We start from the raw sequence: 14,803 nt of genomic DNA on the forward strand, positions 1-14,803 counted from the left end.
AAAAAAATTGCTCCTTTAATTTCTTAGAATTGTAGGATGGCTTGGGTTGGAAAAGCCCTCAAGGTTCATCAAGTTGCAACTCCCTGCCACAAGCACAGTTGCCAGCCACTAAGTCAAGCACGAGATCAGATTGCCTTGGGCCCATCCAGCCTGTTCTTAAACACTTCCAGGGACAGGACAACCACAGCTTCTCTGGGCAGCCTATTCTAGCACCTCACCACTATCTCAGTAAAAAACTTCCCCAAAATTTAATTTAAATCTCCCCTCCTTTAGTTTAAAACTATTCCTCCTTGCCCTGTCATTATCTACCCTTGCAAAAACTTGATTTCCCTCCTGTTTATAATCTCTCTTAAAATATTGGAAGGGCACAATGAGGTCTCCCCACAGCTTTTTCAGGCTGAACAAGCTCATTTCCCTCAGCCTGTCTTCATAGGAGAGGTTCTCCAGCCTTTGGACCATCTTTGTGGCCCTCCTCTGGATCCTCACCAACAGTTCTATGTCTTTTCTGTGTTGGAGGCCCCAGACCTGGATGCAGTATGTCAGCTGGAGCCCCACGAGGGCAGAGTAGAGGGGGACAATCACCTCATTCGTTCTTCTGACTGCCTCTGTTCTGATGGAACCTAGGATACCACTGGCTTTCTGGGATGCAAACATACACTGCTGGCTCAATTTGTGAGGCTTTATAATCGTAATTCCACATGTATTTTGGCTGAAAGGTAAAATGATTTTAAAAACAATGTGTTTCTGTTTTACTCAAATTATGATACAAAGGTCTGCACTACATAAGGGTATTGCAGCAACATTATGAGCTCTTGCTCCAGAAGGTGGAACACTGGCAGCTGACTGCTTAGGCTACGGTGGAGTGGATTATTTGCCCATCCAGAAGACATTACCCTTTTAAGCGTAGTTTCTCATCTGCTGAGTCATGTTTGTTTTCATGCAGATCACTCTCAAAGTTGATGAATTCATCCTCCTGGAAAACAGATCAGTACCAACACTGTCAGAGGGATGCATACTTGTTAAGTAACATGTGAAAAGCAGAGATCCCCACAGGCAGATGGCTGAGACAGTCACAAGACTTTCCCCTTCTGCACTGGGTACACAACTACAGTTCTCCTGTCTGCCACCAACACTGTGATAACTAGCAGGCAAATGACGTAGTTAAGCTGTGACTGTCAACTCATGACTGTTTTGATTTGACTTTCCCAAGATTTCGACGTGATTTTGAAAGAGAAAATAAAAAAAACCACCTTCCAGTGTTATTTGGAGCTAAAAAGGCACCCATATAAAGAAGCACTGCATACCTACTAAAGAGTGAATGTTACAGGTGGGGATTATATAGCTGCCTATGCACCAACTCACTCAGCACTTACAAGTACAGTGTGATCTTGTCCACAGGGACGCATCCAGTATATGCACCTTTCCCTTCCTGCTGGCTGTGCTGTGCTCCTGGCATGGCCTGTGGGCTGAGCACAGGCTGGCACTGGGCCTGTGGACAGGAGGGCAGGGAGCTGGATTCATGTGGTTTGTAAAAACAGGTGCTTGTGCTGACACTTTGCCTTCACCCAGAAGCATATTTCACTACAGCCAGCAGGCTTAGCATAAAATCCAGAATCTCTTTCTGTTTCATACCCGGATCTTCCCTTGTCAGGGAAATTTTGATGTTTCCTCCTGTACCTCATTGCTTGTTTTAAATTTCTTATTTTACCTTGCACTATATATGTCTATATGCAGTCTAACAAAGCAGTTTCTTATCAGAAACACTATGAAGCTCCTCTTTTCATATCATTTTGTGCACTTGCATATTCTGGTTAATTCCCATTTCTCTGCCAAAATGGCAGGGAGCTTCATTCCAGTGTGATGCCTCTGGAACTGGCTAGGTGCCACTCAGAGGCCCACCAGGTGCCCATCCCACCTGTATGTACCTCAATGCTCATGGCAGGGACTAAGGCAGGACTGGCACCCAGGCACATTTGCTGCTGGGGCTCCTTGGCATTCAAAGACAGCACAGCAATTGAATGGCCTAGCTGCCCTCCTGCCTTCTGATTTTAACCCCCAGCCTGAGCAACATGACAGGTCATATGCTCCACGGTGTCTGGAAACTTCCACAATGGCAAACACTGTGTTTCTGGGTATGTACTGGCCTGTACGGGGTAATGTGCTGTATACTGCAGGGAGGAAGTGTCCCTACAGGACTGGCCTGTGAGTGAGTTCAACTTTTCTATGTCACAAATATTTATAGCAGCCTTGTTCCCCAAGCTGCCTCTTGTATATCAGAGTGTGCCCTGGAGCATGACCCTGCTTTCAGAATGGCTCTTCTGCCCATGCTGGGATCTTGCCATTCTACTGACATTTCTGGTGAGCCCTCCATTAGCATCTGGCTAGAAAATCTCGTGGGCAAAGCTGACAAAGGATGGACATGTGGCCAGTAATTAAAATGGCATGGAGGAGACATGGAAACTGCTATTCACTCCCCTACAACAAATCCCACAGCAGTGCAGATGTTGTGAAGCAAATGCAGAGCTTGTGCTCTAAGGTATGGACATCTTTTCCGTAAGCTTGATTTCTTTCTTTTGCTGTTATCTATTATGAAATCATAAATTGCAGATCCCGCCACCTGCTGAATTGCTGTTTTTTGGTAGCTGGGAGCAGTCCTCCCAGCAGCTGCCAAAAGTTGACTTCTTCCCTATGGGACAGTGATTACAGAGGCCATAGAAATATCATTTTTTCTGGGCTTAATTTCAGGTTCTCACAAGTTTTTGAATTTGTAGGAACAAAAATCTCAGGCCTACCTTATAAATTAAAAAATCAGGAATGGATTGCCTTCTGTGTTGAAGAGCTATACTTCCAATTTTGTGGATAACTGTGCTCTCCTTAGGGCACTGTGTCTTTTCCCTAGGCTACATGTGATACCAGTGTCCCACACCTCCCTCTTCTCTCTTCATCACTGTCCTTGACACACCTGCTTCACATATGGCCAAGGCCAAACTGTACCTCCCTTTCCCTCATGCTGCCATGTCATCCTAAGGCTAGGAGCTCCCCTGAATCACCCACCACCTGCACTATGGTTCTTTAAATCTGTGAAATACACTAGTACAGTAAAGATTCCAGGCAGTGAAAGATGGGAAAGATTATTTTCAAGTATTTATCTTGAGAATATCACCTTTTTGTTTTAATTGAGTGATTTTTACTTTTATAAAAAGAATCAGTCTATCTTTTTACACTGCAATGTATTTCAACAGATCCAGAATATTACGTTAATCCTTATTGTCATAAATATGTATTAAATATTATTAAAAATAAGAAAATCTGAAATCAAAGATTTTGTTTTGTCTAACTCTGTGCAAAGACACAAGGGAAAGAGCAAATGGATCCAAAGCCTTTCCTTCTTTTTAGTTTGGTCACATAATGCCAGATTTGGGGGGTGGAGGTCCTTGTTGAGTTTAACCCAAGGTCGATGTGAAGGACATAGACTTCTGCCTCTAGGGGCACAGAAAGCCTGTTCTAGTTTGCTCCAAACCGACCATATAAGCTCTTTTCTTACAAAGACATGATATGTCTATGAATCTCTGTAAATATGCATACAGAGTACTGACTGAACATTGTCAGCTGAACTGTTTCAGTGGGAAACTGGTTTCTTTTTTATTTTATGATTTTATGAGGGCTTCTCTGAAAGTAAAGCCTTTTTTGTTTATTTTTCCTATGTTGGCTCATGATGACAGAGGCAGATGTTGGTGATATGGCAGTAGAGGCTGAACCTTCCTGCCAGTATTTCGTTACATGCTGTTACATGTGACAGGTCCCCTCTGCTGAGGGGATATGAGATTCTCCCATATCTGAGAATATGGCATCTGACACGGAAGTGTATATGAAGCAAAGGTGTGTCATTAAATTCCTGCACGCACCCACTGGCATTTATCAACATTTACTGAACATTCAAGGAGACCAAACAGTGGATGTGAGCTCAGTGAATCAGTGGGTAGTGTGTTTCAGCAGTGATGTCAGAGATGTAAAAAACAACCCATGTTCCAGATAGCCATGCACAGCTGTGACACCACAAACTGAAGTGAGTCTCCACCAATTCATCTGCACAAATCAGTGAATAACGATCAGGGAACTGTGTACAGAGCTGAATACTGGTTTATACTGGAAATCAGAGCAGCAGATTCGGAATATCACAGAATTTGCGCCAGGTGGGTCCCACAGATGGGACCACAGGAACAGAAAGAGCACTGTATGCAAGTTTGCTAGGAACTACAGGACCAGTACAAGGTGACAATTTCCTGAATGACATAATCGCCAGTGACAAGATGTGCTGTCACTATTGTGATTGAACTGGCATTCAAACAGCAGCCTGAGGGAGGAGTGGCGATGTGAATTCCCCATCAAATAAGAAGTTCAAGACAAGGGTCTTGGTGGGTAAAGTGAAGTGCACTGTGTTCTGGTATAGGAAAGGGGTGATCTCTCTGGATTTCCTGGAACTCAGATGAACCATTTACACTGATTTCTACATTGTGATCCTAGATAAGCTGAAGGCTCAAACTTCCACAGTCAGGCCAAAGAAGAAGACAACTTTTCTCTTGCAATGTGATAGTGATAAGGCTCCATATCAATTGAAGCATTATGAAGCATATTGTCAATCTTGGTTGGACTGACCTACCGCTCCCAACATACTGTCTGGATTTGTCATCTTCTGACTTCATTAGTTCAAACCAGTCACACAATTACAGAGTCACAGAATGGTCAGGGTTGGAAGGGACCTCAAGGATCATGAATCTCCAACCCCCCCTGCCACAGGTAAGGTCACCAACCTCCCCATTTAATACTAGACCAGGCTGTCCAGGACCCCATCCAATCTGGCCTTGAACACCTCTAGAGATGGGGCATTCACAACCTCTCTGGGCAGCCTGTTCCAGCACCTCACCACTCACATAGTAAAGAACTTCCCCCTGACATCCAGCCTAAATCTCCCTTCCCTCAACTTAAAACCATTTCCCCTTGTTCTGCTGTTATCTACCCTTTCAAAGAGTCAATTCCCCTCCTGTTTGTAGACTCCCTTTAGGTATTGAAAGGCTGCAATGAGGTTACCCCACAGCCTTCTTTTCTCCAGGCTGAACAAGCCCAGCTCCCTCAGCCTGTATTCGTAGGGGAGGTTCTCCATCCCCTGATCATCTTTGTGGCTTTCCTCTGTATTTCTTGCACTGGGGGCTCCAGACCTGGACACAGTACTCCAGATGGAGCCTCACAAGAGCAGAGTAGAGGGGGACAATCACCTCCCTGTCCCTGCTGGCCACCCCTCTTCTGATGGAGCCCAGGATACCATTTGCTTTCCGAGCTGCAAGAGCACACTGCTGGCTCATGTTAAGCTTCTCATGCATCAAGACCCCCAGGTCCTTTTCTGCAGGGCTACTCTCAAGGACCACTCCTTCCAGTCTGTATGGATGCCTGGGATTCCTTTGGCCCAAGTGCAAAACTTTGCACTTTGCTGTGTTGAACCTCGTCAGGTTCACCCGGGCCCACCTTTCAAGCCTCCTGAGGTCCCTCTGAATGGCATCTCTTCCTTCCACCATGTCAACCACACCACTCCGCTTAGTGTCATCAGCAAACTTGCTGAAGTGCACTCAATTCAATTGTTGATGTTATTGATAAAGATGTTAAAGAGCACCGGTCCCAAGACAGACAGTCCTGGGGGACACCGCTCACTACCGGCCTCCACCTGCACATAGAATCATTAATCACCACCCTCTGTCTGCGGCCTTTCAACCAATTTCTTATCCATCGAGTGGTCCACCCATCAAATCCACATCCCTCCAATTTGGAGATAAATATTATCCAATGAAAGATGGGCTGTGTAGGCAACATTTTCCCAGCAATGCCGCCACTGTAGCAGTTGTTAAGCAGTGGTTCACTTCCACTGGTGCAGATATTTATAAGTGCAGCATGCAACTTCTTGTTCACTACTGGCAAAAATGCATAGCTAATGCTGATGTCTGTGTTGAGAAATAGTATTTTGTATTTCGGCATTTCCTTTATCAAACATATTTACTGTGCACTTTGTATCTGTTGTAGTTTCCATGGAAATAAACAGAATCATAGAATCACCAAGGTTGGAAAAGACTTCCAAGATCATCCAGTCCAAACATCTACCTACCACTAGTAGGTATTTCCTCACTAACCCATGTCATCCCTTAGTACAACATCTGCATGTTTCTTGAATACTTCCAAGGACAGTAACTCAAGGATCTGATCAAATATGTACATTTTTAGGCTCATATGACTTCCAACATTGTGCACATGCATAAAACGTCCCATTTTTTTTGTGGTCTGTTAGTGGGACTGAAGACTGACATTCTTCAAGTGCCACTGCATAAATAGAAGGCATCACTTTCAGAGTAATTTACAGAAACCAAGTTTTCATTGACTGCCACTACTTTTCTTGGTTTTTAAAATTTCCAACAATTCTTAAAGTTCTTTTATTCCATTCTTTGGATTCTTTCCTTCTTGATGATTTTTTGAAGAGGCAGATACAGACATTGCCTACCACATTCCTAGGATCTCACATCCCAGTTTCCAGGTCTGTGTACCAGAATAATGGAGTGATCCCTTCCATCATTACAAATCTAGAATTGCTTCAGCTTTGAGAGGCAGGAGGAAAGCAGAGTAATTTCTTTGGCAACATGCATTTTCTACCTCTGTTTATATGCAAAACTCATTGAAAGAAAGAAAGGAAAATCCAACACCAAGAAAGCTCTATTTCTTACATGTGGTTTCAGATCCTACCATCAAACTTGTTAAGTAGACATGATTACAGAACAGGAATGTGTACATATATATGTAAAGTATTTACCAAGATGTCAAGACAATGGGTTATTTTTTTGTATGGGTGTGAAAATAGATGACACTAGAAAATATCCACTTTTGGAAAAAAAAGCTTTGTGTAAAAATGACTCCTATCTTCATAGTTAGCTACTCACTATGTGGATAACTGACATTAAAAAAAAAATTAAAATAGTTAAGTTTATGAAGTCATTTGTATTGTTTTTGTACAGTATTATCTTCTTTCTCTCTTTGGTCAGTCACAAGCCAGAGCTGTTGCCTCCAGATTGTGTTTTTTTCTGAAATTTTCCTGTGTTGGATGCATAGATATTTTATAATATCTGTGTCCTGATTGAAAGACAGCATCAACCACAAATAATGTTCCCGGGTCCTCTGTTTTCAACTTTTCAGTAGAAAATACTTCTGTATCAACTCCTTATCAACAATATTTCCTCTGAACACCTTTTCTGATACCTGTTTTTCATCCTGCATGAAGCCACTGCGATACAGAAAACTTAGAAAACTTAATTTTTCAGAATCCTATTCTTAAGTGTTCTGTTAATTTTCTGTTTTTTTTTGTTTTTTTTTTTTTTTTTTCCTGAATATATTTCAGAGAACAAAATTGGCTTTCCTGTTTGCTTACAAGCTTTAAATCAAATTCATGTTTTCTTAAAATATCTGTCTTGGATATGTTACAACAGCCTCTCACATTGAATTTGCTGTTAATAAATTTACATCAGGCTTCTAAAAAACTGCATTTTTTCAAAAGAAAAAAAAAGATAGAAGCATACCTGGTTAGTATGTACATTTTTCTTATGTTCTGAATTCTCGATTCTCTGTAAATTGTCTTGAAGATCTTCCTGATTTACAATGTCAATGTCTTCATTGTCATTCTGGGGTACAAGAAGACTGAAAATAGCGTCAATTCATACCAAAAGCAAAAGCCTTTCTTATGTCAAATGAGAACTGGTTTATTCTATGATTCCTGAGCTTCCATGTTTCACTTTACTAGTACAGAAGAGCCCAAAACTCAGTATATAAAAATGCATGTATTCATGTCCTTGCACTTCTACTTAAAGCTGTGTTGATCACAAACAGAACCCAGTCAGTGTCAGTCTGCTGTTTTCTCGACCTAAAGCAGCATTTTCTACTCTTTGCCTCAGAACTTGCTTAACACACTAACGAAGATGTGTCCATTCTTCCCACTGCAACAAAATGACTTATTTGGGTGTTAATATCCTAACCAGGCTGTTAGCATCTTTTTCAAGACAATATTTTTTATTAATTCATGCATGTCATATGTGTACAATGTTTTAACATGTATTTCAATTGTTTCTGGAATAAAACTCAGGAGTGTCTTTAAAGGCAATAGTTAGCTTTATTATATTCACTCTCTGTGGTATGCCTTTTATTAGTGTATGCTAATTGGCTGTACTTTTCTGCCAGTTGTAACAAGTTCCACTATTCCTACATATTTGTATTTTGAAACCGAGTTTTCTTCTTTCCTTCTTTCTTTTCCTTTTCCTCTTTCTCTCTCCTTTTTTCTTCCTTTCCCCCCCCCCTTACTTTCTATAAAACAGTCATTTCACTGTGTTCTATTCTATGGTGTATATCATTAATATGGTAAAAAACAGTATATTACCTACCTTTAGCCTTCTAAGAAAATAAATGTTTTCAGATGAATAATACAAAATAACCTTAATCATAGTACATTATGACAAAGGCAAAAATGAATAATGCTTCTATATAAATTAATTTTGCCTTTTAGCAGAAACATGAGTTTAAAAGCACTCAGAACACATTACAGTAATGTGTTTTTCTTAAAGATGGTCTAACTTCACAGAAGAAGTATCAGTAAAAGTGTTTCTAGAACTGAGAAAAGAGGAAGGCATCACAAAATCTGTCTGTTCATCTGCTGCAGCCTCGATAAACCAAATGTCTATACACCATTTCCAATGCTTGTCTTGAGAAGAGTAGCTTTGCATTCCCTTTAAAGAGCAGTGTTTCTTTTGGAAAGAGCACCTCTGTTACTTGTCTGTCTTCTAACTATGCTGTCTTACACAATTCCTATAGCTAGTCCCGCAGCTCATGCTTAAAGCCTCTACTGAACATTCCTACAGTTAAAAAAACAAAACAAAACAAAACAAAACAAAACAAAACAAAACAAAACAAAACAAAACAAAGAGCAATGCTTAACTATGGGAATTAAATTTAATATATGAGAAATTCTACACTGAATAGTGAAGTTGAACTGATTCAGTTCTATAATTAATAAGCACCAAGGACGATGTTCTCCCTGAAGATTTGAGCACTTGTTACTGAGAGCAAGAAAAGGCAGTGATTTCTTAGGATTTTTGCTCAAGAACATGTGAAAAACAGAAAGTATGTTAATTGCTGTCTTCAGACAAGTTGCGCAGAATAATTTGTGTTGGGAAAAACCTCTAGAAGTTGCTTTGTACAATCCTGTTCTCAACCATAATAGTTACATAAGAGTTTCATTTTTAGAGTGATTAAAATATATGAATGTATGAGCAATGTAGAGGATGACGTTGCTGAAACTCTAAATAATCTGCACATTGAATGATAGCAATGTATTACTTTCTACAAACAGAAGTGCTCACTTCAACGGATCACACCATGTTCCTGGCATATTCCAAATTTAGTAGGAATGGATTAATCACTATTGATAGCAAGATGAAGTTGAGAGGTTTAGTAACAGACTAAGAACAGTCTTTGAATAAGTTCCCATGAAACAGAGTATTTTTAATGTATTGGCAAATAATCGTTTTTCCTCCTTTCCATTTTAAATTTTCTTATCCTATTTGGTTAGCAATGTTATTTTAATGTTATTTTACCGTAGACCTTGAAGAAAAATAATTTATCAAATTTCTCATCAGAATAGCAATATTCAGGTGACAAAAAACCCCCCACCGTATCCCCTTCCCCTCCCTCCCCCCACTTATTCAGAGTATTTTTGAGTTTACTGAAGAAAATCTTCCACTAAATATCAACCAGTGTGTGTGCTTATCAACAGCTACTATAGATTGCTGCCTGAGCACCCATCACAAACATCTGGTTCATTTGCCCATCCACTTCCCTAATAAAGTCTACAGAATAAAAACACTGTAACAGAAAACAGGAGAAAATGCCAAGCCAGTCCTGAATTAACTCGGTATACAGTGACACAAGGAAGCAGGAAGTTAAAAACAAGTTACCGTAAGTTGAATGTGAAATTCCTCTTTCTGGTAGCATACACAGAAAAGGTTACAGATTTGGTCCATTTACTTTGAATAGTAGCAAACATGACCAACATCACAGAAATTTCACGTTCTGCTGAACCTTCCTGATTGGAGTTTCCTATTTATAGAAAGTTTGATTAAATAGCAAAAGCACGGATTTGTCTTGTACTCCTATGCAATGAGCTCTTTCAAGGTCAGCATTCTGTTCATCAGATGAGCTGTTCGCTCATCACGCCTTTTGAATAGCTACATTCTTTGAGCTCCCTTCCTATCTTCTTAATTTTCCAGGGAGAATAGTTCCCAGAAAGATCTCGAAGAAACTCACTTTCGGTTGCGCTTTTAACAGCTGCGCCCACTCCAGATGGTTTTCCACCCTGCCAGTTAGTGATTACAATAGATTGGCTGTCAGCGCGTCCAAGGCACTTGCTTTAACTGTTTTGCATTTAAAGGTGGATCATTAAATTAGCTTTTGAGATTAGAATCAGTGTGCTTACGAACTCAGTGCTTTTGTGGATCTCTTTTGAAATCCTTCAGAAGCAAATGTTTTTATTTGAATTAGGTAGATTTCATGGATTCTTTTCGGTAAATTGAAACGAAAACACCTACTTTACAGCTCAAATCTTCGCTATTCTTTTACCATTCAGTGCAATTTAAGACCATTCGCCTGAGCTTTCCCTCCCACTGTCCCCGCGAACTGTTTTTGATTAGCCAGCGTCACCACTTTGGAAGATGGAAAATAAATCTTAAATACCGAGGGGAAACATTTCTAATCAATAATCACAGTATTCACGTGTTGAAATGGGCTGTAAATTAAGCTCAGCGACCTCTGAGTATGTTAGGGTTTTCTTTAAAACGCTCAAGTTGTCTGCTGTGAGTGGGGCAGTTGAATGGCATCTTGAAATGCTGGATGAACAAGTTATAGACTGGCACAAGTGGCAACCATTAAAAAGAAATAGAATAATTAAGTGTATGAGAAAGAGAAAGCAAAATCTAGGAAAAGTGAAAGAGGGAAAACATCTTCATATTCTTGAGAAGATGACAAGCTCTCTGTGACCACTCTAGTTGTGGCATTGCAGCATTGCAGTAAACAAGAACAAAAAGTTTGTATGACAAGGACAAAAATCATAAAAACTTCACCTGAGCACAAAAGATCGTAGAGGTATGACCAAATTTCACTATTTCCTGTAAGGAACAAAGCAGTGTATCACAGTAGGATAACTGCTAAGTGCTTTTTGTTAAAACAAACATAGCTTTGAAAAGCAAGTTAGAAAAACGTGGGAAAATATAATATACTTTCCTGCCTGGAAAGTGGTATATAGTGGTGGTGTATAGTACAGCACCTTCATAATTTCCAGGAAAATTTCAAAGATATCCATGAAATAGTAATGTTTAATAGTTCATATACTCTTCACTAATCAAGGACACAAAGATATTCAGGAAACTTTGGAGAATAGCAATAAATACAGAGATAAATAGAAGGCATTTTTAAAGCTATGTCATAAGGACATATGCTTGAATGGCATGGATTATGAAAACTGCCTGTCACAGAAGTACCGATGTCCTTATACAGCATCAATAGAAGGCTGGTATAAGAGGGATCTTTCCTCAGGTAAGCTTCTTGAAAGCATGATGTACAAGGCTACAGAAACTGGTTCTGACTGCTTAATGCATCTTAACACTATCAGCCAAAGGCTAGTGAAAAATAAATATTTACTGGCTGCAATCTGCTCTTTGCATTGTGTTTAGTTTATGTTTTAACAGCTTCCTCCATGAGTCAGGGTGTTGGCTTTGTGGTTTTTTTTTTTTTTTTTTGGTCTCACCTACCATTTCTTTGTATGAGCCAGCTCTTGAAGTTCCTTGAGGGATTTATGACTCTTTGTTTAACGTCATCATTAGCAGAGATCTGAATCATGAGAACTAATTAAGTAAAATCTTTCCATCTTAAATGTAGAATAAACACAAACTAGATATATAAAATCTAAGTTTTAAGGTTACTGTTAGCATTTCTAAGCTTATCAGTGGGAAATTCTTAGGGCAGCTGCAGTGAACCTAATCTAGTGAGAGGTGTTCCTGCCTATAGCAAGAGGGTTGGAACTAGGTGCCTTCTAGTCCAAACCATTCTGTGGATCTATGATGATGATGATCCTCCAACTGGTGCTATCAGAAAAGTAAACTGACCCAGGCTGAAAGCAGGGGACACACTAGTGTTTCCTTATATTATGACATTATTGTAGTAAAGAGAGTTACCTATTTCCTTCTCTGTCTTATTTTCCTCAGAGTGAGTTATGTGTTGAGTCAGAGATAAACAGCATAAATATAAACATTTACTCCTTCTGATGTCCCAAGTGAGGAGGAAAAAACCAACAACAACAACAAAAAACCCCAAACCATCAGAAAACCTGACTCAAGGCCCAGGATTCACTAATAGATGGTCTCAATAGTTCAGCACTTGGATTATGTAAATAAGAGATTTCCTGGCTCTTGCAAAGTTCTGCTGTGATGAGAATCAAAGGCATCTGGGTTACTTGTGCACTGCCCAGGTGGGGTAGCTGCACAAAGCAAGAGATTTACCAAAGTCACTCTTCTGTATTCCACAGAGACTGCTGAGGAATGTAGTGATATGGGGTTTGGGAAGATCAAGAGCACTTGGCACTGAGCTTCTGCACTTATGGAGGGACTCCTCTCCTCCATGGGTTTGCTTGCACAGATTTTGAAAGCTGGTTCAGGCCCCTGTTTTATGTGAAAATGAAGTCAGGATGATGCTCTCAACCATTTAAACTGAGAGACATTCAAGTTCACATTGCTCATCTACCTGTTCTGAAGTAGAGATGCGATGAGAGCACTGTGATTACCCAGGAGAATGCCCTGACTGCCAGGCTATCATGTTTTAAGAGTTATCACTCTCTCTCCTCTTACAGGAGAGAGACAGGAGTCCCACTTACTGTGAATTATTAACTACTGATGGGAGTAGGGACTTGCCCCTGGCTCCCTTACATTCCAGATATTCCTCAACTGGCACATTATCAAATCAACCTCTTGTGTGTGTGTATCATACAGCCCAGTGAATATTTATTAGTATAAAATGCTTGTATGTCACTGGTGCTACATCAAATTTAGCATCTGCAAATGTTCTTCTGTATTGGATACTGCTGGCTGATACTAATGCCCACAGCATGCTGCCCTTCCTGTTAGCTGGGCTCTGCAGCAGTGCAAGGATTGAAAGCTTCAGGGAAAGAGCAAGGAGTACTTTGTCATTGGAGCACTCTCAGGAGCCACAACTTTTCCCTTGTCTGTTTTACTTTCAGAAATAAAGGACAGTGAACTGGCCTGGCTGTGGATTCACAAGATTCTGTTTGTTCCCACTCCGATATTCCTATGACAGTGCAAGGATGCCAAGCACTGAGAAACAATAACTAACACAAAATAATGTTATTTTGTGCTTCAACTTCTGAAATCTACATTTTTTAAATGGCTGTTAACATTCTCTTGTCCACATGATATGCAGAACCTTCTGTGTTGACTTCTTACCTCCATTCTGCATTCTTCTCTGGAGCAAAACATACAAATACACTAATCTTACATCTGGAAGAAGGATATGCCCTGCTCTGATTATAGGAATATTTTTTTCATATTATTAATGTACATTGCTTTGCTGTCTGCTCATAACACTGATCTTTTCAATACAAGTGTAAATCAGGCATCCTCAGGAAAAAAGCAGCACTGGTATAAGAGAAAAACTGGATGAGTTAGTTGTAAGACCTGTCAGCTTATCAAATATTACCAACTCAGAAGACTTCTCAATTATACCAATATACCAGGTAGTGGAGGGAGCAAGAGAAGTCTGTGTCAATTATAGCTCTGCCTTTTTGTATAAAAGCCGTGTATTTTGGCAAGATATCAGTGCAAAGCATGTAGAGTGTTTGTTCAGGGACTGAAGTAAGCTTTGTTCATTGTTCTAAGTTTTCCCGACAGAACAAAGGAAACCTTGCTTACCTGGAAGGTCAAATTGTGCACTCCCGAGTGATCACAAGTGGTCTTCTTCAGCTCCATGTACCTAGGATGGACACGAGAGTTTTGGATGAGTGTTGAAATCTACTTGTAGCACAGGGTAACAGCAGTCAGCATCTGGTTAATCCATCCACAAGGTCTGTGACTACCTCTTGAAGACTAATCAAATGGAGTCATTGTCAGGTCGCACTTGCTCACTTCTAGCTCCACCTTCTCTCTCCCTTGGACGGCCTCTTTTGGCCGGTGTGGGAGATCGAATTCAGTGTTTCTTGAGAAAGAAAGGGAGGATTTCTTCATGCTCTGAAAGGTAGATGTCTCCCTGGCATGTCATAAAATCACATGGCTTCTGGCTTGGGGAAGCAAATAGTGAATGGAAAATTTTCTCCACCCTGATCTTTATGACGTCAGTACAGTTTTTGTCTTGTTTTTGTTTTGTTTTGTTTTGTTTTTTGTTTTTTTGTTTGTTTTTTTAACAGTTGTTTTTAATCACCATTTCTGTAGGTTATCATGATTCTATTTTCATAGTTATTAAATATTTCATCTACAACAGAAACAAGAACAACGAACAGAATCTCAAACCTTCAACAGATACCTGTTACACATTTTTAATTTGCATTCCAAATCATATGGCACAGGATCATTTGGTTATCTGTCATAACATTGTTCACCTTTAAATAAAGAATTTCTTATTACATGTTTTCAAGATCATTTCTTATATGGAGAAGTTCTGTTCTTAGAAC

General features: G+C 40.1%; 1 protein-coding gene across 5 annotated transcripts in view; it reads right to left on the minus strand.

The window, feature by feature from the left end:
• The window catches only part of SLC28A3 (solute carrier family 28 member 3), a 42,527-nt gene extending 28,134 nt beyond the window's left edge, over positions 1–14,393 (minus strand). Inside the window, exons 1-4 of one of the 5 annotated variants that reach the window (XM_010725797.3) lie at positions 14,213–14,393; positions 14,049–14,109; positions 7,608–7,709; positions 894–973 (exon numbers count right to left, since the gene is read on the minus strand). In XM_010725797.3, coding sequence (XP_010724099.1) covers positions 894–973; positions 7,608–7,709; positions 14,049–14,105 — 239 coding nt within the window. In that variant the 5' untranslated portion in view covers positions 14,106–14,109; positions 14,213–14,393. The other 4 variants (XM_010725799.3, XM_010725796.2, XM_010725795.3 and 1 more) reach the window with 4 other exon arrangements.
• Positions 14,394–14,803: the final 410 nt, after the last annotated feature.

The sequence above is a fragment of the Meleagris gallopavo genome, chromosome Z (genome assembly GCF_000146605.3).
Source record: "Meleagris gallopavo isolate NT-WF06-2002-E0010 breed Aviagen turkey brand Nicholas breeding stock chromosome Z, Turkey_5.1, whole genome shotgun sequence".
Lineage (NCBI taxonomy): Eukaryota > Metazoa > Chordata > Aves > Galliformes > Phasianidae > Meleagris > Meleagris gallopavo.